Source organism: Palaemon carinicauda, chromosome 35 (assembly GCF_036898095.1).
Source record: "Palaemon carinicauda isolate YSFRI2023 chromosome 35, ASM3689809v2, whole genome shotgun sequence".
NCBI classification, from domain to species: domain Eukaryota; kingdom Metazoa; phylum Arthropoda; class Malacostraca; order Decapoda; family Palaemonidae; genus Palaemon; species Palaemon carinicauda.
The window spans coordinates 43,983,527-43,990,042 of NC_090759.1; the positions used below are offsets into that span (position 1 = coordinate 43,983,527).

The window sequence follows — 6,516 nt, forward strand, 5'->3', positions numbered from 1 at the left end:
TATATATATATATATATATATATATATATATATGTATATATATATAGTTGATAGTTGGGTTCCTCTCGGGAATCGCAATTTAAGTAAAAATGAAATGGTCAAAGCTGCTATCATCTTTATTTGGTATTTTTCGACATAACTTCTCTCATCTTCAGGCTATCTATAATTTTTATTATATAAAATTAATAAAATTGATAAAAATCACTATATAAAAGTCCCAATAACTAATATACCTAGTCACCCGCAGGAGACGACGACCAACCACCCAGAGCAGCAACCCACAGACCAAAAAACAGATCAATGGGTCACCGGAAACTGAACAGGTAAGCCCTCATTTAACGTCCCAGGAAGTAAGGGGTTAAGCTGGGTTTTGTCTTAAAAATGTATAAAGGCTCCAAGCTTCTCAGTTGGCTGACACTTCTATGTTTGTCTGTAAATTTGGAATTTTCCTTGGAAATGGCATCACCAGATTTAAACGAATGGTCATAAATAGCTGAAATTTGTTTCTTATTTAAAGGTATATTAGTTCCTCACCGATGTCCTTATGTGCTCCGAAATCCTACACAGAAGCTGTCCAGATGTGCTTCCAGTGTAACATTCATTACAGAGTGCACATTAAAAAGTGTATGTGTATGACACCGGAACACAAGGGAGTAGGTAGACTCCCCTAATATTTAAAAAGTGAGCCAACTGAGAGTTTGTTAGTAAAAACTAGTTTTAAATCTATAGGGGGATAACACTTCCTCACAACACTCATAACCTCTGTTTTTAGTCTCTCCGAAACATAACCATAGTACGGACAGGAGCCAAATAACCTTTTCTTACTGACTGTTTGAATTGCTAAATTTTTCATATAAATTTTACCTAAAAACTTCTTTACTTGATTGTGATAGAGGTTCAGAGGGAACCCATCGTTAATGAAAAATTATTTTAGAAAACTTTCTTCCTCGTGAAACCTCAGATAAGTTGAATATACATGGTAACATCTATATAAAAGTGCTTTTATTGAATTAATTTTGCAGATTTTTGCTTCCAAACTTAAAAAAGGAGAGCTTAGTCCTGTAATAGAGTTTTTTTCGAAATACTGAAGTTCCAAAGCTATTTTGTTTTCGAGAGACCAAGACATCGAGAAAAGGCAAAGTATCATCCTGTTCACTTTCGTTTGTAAATTTTATATTATGATTCTTTGTATATAAATAATCTAAAATCTGGTTTATACGGTCTAAATTCTTGAAAAGTAAAAATTATATCGTCTACATATCGACGGTACAAAAAAGGCTTAAATTCCACAGGACAATCACTCAGCCATCTCCCTTCCCAATAACATAGAAATATATTTGCCAAGGTTGGTCCACACGGCGATCCCATTGTTACTCATAGTTATATATATATATATATATATATATATATATATATATATATATATATATATATATATATATATATATGTATATGTATATGTATATATATATATATATATATATATATATATATATATATATAACCACTATATATATATGTGTATGTACTAAAAGTTTAATGTCATTTCATGTATTATATATAATTATATGCAAATCATTTTATGTGTGAGTAAATAATTTTATGAAATTATATAGAGTCCGTTTCTGTTTCTCCAAATAGGATACGTAGCAATGGGTGATTGCTATCATGATGATACAGACAACCATGAAACCAGTCGCCGGAAGGAGGAGCTGGAACAATACATCTTTTCCATGAAGGATATGTTGAGACAATGTAAGGTCTTCGAATAAAATATGGCCCCGTAACTAAATAGATGATACATACGAGTATAGTTTGCAATAAGCATACAGGTCCACCACTATACATATCAGAGGTATAAATTGTTGCTACTGATATCTTATCTGATTAGTATTTTCGGTATCAACGGGCTTAGTATAACCATATCTTGTGTGTGGATTTATATATTTGTATATATAAATATATATACACACACACACATATATATACATATATACACACATATATATATATATATATATATATATATATATATATACATATGTATATGTGTGTGTTTGTGTGCAATATTTAGTTTCTGGCAATACTGATTGTGCTTGTTTTTTTTTTTAGTATATTGAGATCTAAAAAGATGCTGTATACATGTATTTGTGCTATCATCTAAAAACATACTGTGACTGTGCTCTAATATTTATATTATGTATCATATATCGTTATCATACAAGACTCTATAGTATCAGGTACGTTTGTGCTGATTAAATCTCCACATTCGCTTGTTTATTTTACATAGTGGGTCTCTTAGTGACATATTGCAAAGTATATTAGATCCCGAGATCTGTTGTAAGTTTTAAGAATTCTCATCTGAGCTGAGAATACTTATTTCATGACCAATGTCCGGATTACATTGTTTATTGATAATGTGCTGTTTAAACATTATGTTTTGTTTGACAGTAAATGAAGTTCAAGAGAATGTACAGCCACCAACTGATCATCTTCATAGTCCACATGTAAAGAATAGAGAACCAAGGGGAAGAAGTAGAGGAAAGGCCAGAGGAAGATGGGTTGACAACAGAGGAAGAGGTGGTGGACCTATAGAAGGATATAGAATCAATAATCCAGTAAGTAAACTAGTGACTTTCTTCTGACCTTTGGGAAAATTGAAAATTTTTATCTCCTTGGAAGGACTGCTATATTATGAAGCACTGGTAATACTGAAATGTTTTACTGATGATCCAGTAAAGTTGCCAAATACATTCTTACTCTTTAGAACCTTGCAGTTTGAAAACACTTTCAGACTTTATTTTCACCCTTTTTTCTTTCATACTCTCTCCTCACACATTTGATGCCTCTGGTTTGCTTCACTGCCTTGTTCTCTAATAAAAATGACCAAATACATTATCCTCATTTTCACATAGATTACTGTATCCCACAGTCAAGATCAATCCCTTGTATTTTTTTTTCTTCTTTTTTTTATTATAAGATTTTTTCCTGAATCTACTTACATGAGTGTATTCTATTATTGATGATAGTAATTTAAAAGTAAACAATTTAATTATGTAAAAGATTATTTTTCAGGATTTAACTCTACAGTATCTTACATTTTTTCAAAAAATGGAATAGGCTCTATAATCTTTACATTCAAAATTCTTTTATTTCAGACTGGAGGTTTTAGAAGAGAAAGGCCAACGCAAGTATGCTTTCAGGATGGTTTTGAAAATGTAAAAGACCAATGGAGTTCAGGAGAACAGGGGTTTCAAATTCTATACAGAGACCCAGATAGAGGGTGGAATTTAAAAAGGTACTTTCGTCCAAATTGAGGGTATCGAGGCAGTAGACACTCACCGGGAAAAATATTGAGAAATGTATCTACAGAATTTACTATTCATGATACAAATAAATACCAAGCAGAGCATAAAGATTTTCAAGGGCATAGAAGCAGGAGAGATTTACCAGGATAAAGATACAGAAATCCATCACCAGAATTTACTCCGTGTATTACAAATCACAGATCACAAGGATGTTCAAGATGACATAACTAAAAAGCATATCACAAGGCATAAGCCAATTAATGGCATCGGGCCTGTTTTTAGCATAAACCCTAGCTACTTATCAGAATTTTGCTTGTAGTCTTCTGCAGCTTCTAGCGCAGAAAAGCGTGCATCCACCTTCAGTAAGATGGATTGTTCAAAAGTCACCTTATATATTTGTAATTAATGCTGTGGAAATTGCTCAAAGACCAAATATTCAATTATGTCAAGGTTATGATAACCGTGAGTGGTGTAAAAATCCAGAAACTTAGTTTACTAAAGGCCCTGCCACTATTTCCTTTAGACCTCTTGATATCTGTTACAACTATAATGGAGAAGGATGTAATTTTAGGAACTACTCTTCTTTGCATATATGTCGCAGCTTTATAACTGAACTCACACGCTGTAACATCTCAAATTGCCCACTTAACCATAACCTTCTTAGCTCTGACTTTATCAGTTGCTACAGAAACACGGAATAGCAACCAATGAAGCCCCTAGAGATATACTTGTAGCACTGCTTAACATTAATCCCTCTCTTAAAAACAAAAAAGTATTGTTATCAAATACACAAAGTGAAGACGCTGATGACAACGAAGATTATAAATATGATGCTATAAAAAGGATGTCAAAGAAAGAAAAAAAAAATAAAGCTTAGAACAATCCAAGGTTAAAAATAAAAGGTTAAAGAAGAGAAAATACAGATTCTTCAGATCCAGAGAATGAATTCTCAGAAAACAATGTAATTGACACTGAAAAAGAGGAAAACAATACAAAGCTGTTTACTTTAGAAATGAATAAACAAAGAATTACTTTGAAAAGAGCTAATTCTCAAAGCAAAAGCAAATCTGCCCCATTAAACCTGAAATTCGAAAACTTTGTGGTCCCATTACCTTCAAGGTGATACTCTTGTTCCTGAAATATATTATAACTCTGTAGAAAGCAGCTGTCACAATGAAGGGACCAACGGCCAGCGCCTGCATGATACAAAGCATTTTCATTGGCAAGTAAAACAGCAAGATTCTTTTTGGATGAACCTATGACCAGATCAAGTTACTTGTTTAGAATATGCATTCTGTGATCCTGACAAATCAAATATAGAGTTGCCTCGTCACTTTAGATTACTCAGTTATTGGCTTATTTATTCTCATGGGTTGTGAAAGCTGGCAAGCAGATTTTAAGTCAATGACTATAAGTAACGGCAACAAAACAAAAAACCTCAATATTCGCAAGCTGATAACTGAGTATGTTGAAGGACAGAAAATAAAATCGTCGTCGTATGTGTGGTACTTTTTAGATAAAAATAATAAATGGGTTAAGTACGGTGATGCTGATACTACTGGTGCCTGCCATCTAGTTAGTAATATAACTTCAGATGACATTGAAAAACAATATTTACAAGATCCAAAACTTCAAGCTCTTTTATAAGCTCAAAATTTTCTTACCTGATTGATTTCAAAACAATGACACAAATTAATATTACTATTCCTGCAATACGGAAGATGGTGCAAAGACCATATCCTCATCTTCAAGATCACGAAAAGGAAAAGAAAAATAAGAAGCTGTTAATTTGCCAGAATCATGGGAAAAAATGCAAGCAGGAGTGTGTGAGATTTTAGTCACATTGGCGCCATCTTCCACTGAATAATTAAAAGTAGTAAGTCTTCTAAAAAGAAAAATCTCGGCTTTAAACATTCTTAAAGTTCAGAGGGTTCAGAATCCTTACCTCTGGAGAGCATTCCAGAACAAAGTAAAATAAATGACAGCAGTGTACAAAGATGAGTCCAAAGTCAATGTTTGTCAACTGTTTCATGGAGCACCATATGACGTTGTCCATAACATTTTCTCTAAAAATTTTTGACTGGAGACTTCATGGCACAGCCGTGCCGTGGATGTTATTTTGCTGTCAATGCAGATTACTCATATAAATATGCCAGTCCCAATAGCAACAACATAAGATGCATGTTTGTTGCCCGTGTAGCTATGGGAGCTGTAACCCAGGGTAATTCTCAAATGATCCAACCCCAACTAAATCCACAGACTTTTTGTTCTCTCTTATTCATCGGTGGATAATATATCAAAGCCAGCAATCATTGTAAAGTATGACAAACAGGACTTCTACCCTAAATATCTTTTAACCCTTCAGGAACCAGGCCCAGCTGTGAGCTTGCTATCACTTGAGGTAGGTTCTAATCGAAAGCGGGCTCACAGCCGGTACTCAAATCAACAGTTTTTTTTTTATTGATTGATTGATTTTGAGTTTTCTGATATCCTAGCATCAAAAGTCATTGCCGCCGACACACAGCTTTTTGGACAAAACTGATTAGGTTTATCCCCATTTAAATATTCCAGACTAAACTTTGATGTATTATGATTCATACAATCCTGAATAAAATCAAGTAACAGGAAACTCGTTTTGAATTAATATTTTTTTCCTTTGGAAATAAAATTCAAAATTTGGAAACAGCGATTCCGAGCGACATTTAAACGACAAACTAGCCTGAGAGGCTAATTGTTCAGGATAGACAGACCTCTCTTTCGCCATAACCCGCTAATCCCGACCGACAATAGAGAAACCTAAACCATGTGTTTTGTTTTACAGAATTGTTATCGCCAAGACAGTAAACAGACACTCTAAAACTGTTAATAAAAATATTGGTGAACCTTTATAAAAAAAAAAATGTATTACTTTTTATTCTTGCTATTTTGACAAAGCAAGTAATCTTTTACCAGTATTTTTAAGATGCATGGATACATTCATACATACGTACAAACATACATATACATAGATGCAAATATATATGTTTGCAAATAAGTAGAGCTTTATTACTTGGATATATCGTACCGGAACATATAAATGCCAAACAAATAAACTATATATATATATATATATATATATATATATATATATATATATATATATATGTATATATATACGTTGTATATATATATATATATATATATATATATATATATATATATATATGTA

The 6,516-nt window shown here is 32.7% G+C and overlaps 1 protein-coding gene and 1 pseudogene across 1 annotated transcript; both read left to right on the forward strand.

Moving 5' to 3' along the window:
* Positions 1-202: 202 nt before the first annotated feature.
* LOC137627425 (uncharacterized) lies at positions 203-3,802 on the forward strand. The gene is made up of 4 exons (XM_068358511.1): positions 203-323; positions 1,642-1,755; positions 2,452-2,618; positions 3,159-3,802. Exons 2-4 carry the CDS (start codon positions 1,653-1,655, stop codon positions 3,315-3,317), a joined length of 429 nt encoding a protein of 142 aa, XP_068214612.1. The 5' UTR covers positions 203-323; positions 1,642-1,652; the 3' UTR covers positions 3,318-3,802.
* Positions 3,361-6,051, forward strand: LOC137627258 (protein mono-ADP-ribosyltransferase PARP12-like; annotated as a pseudogene).
* The last annotated feature ends 465 nt before the right edge of the window (positions 6,052-6,516 follow it).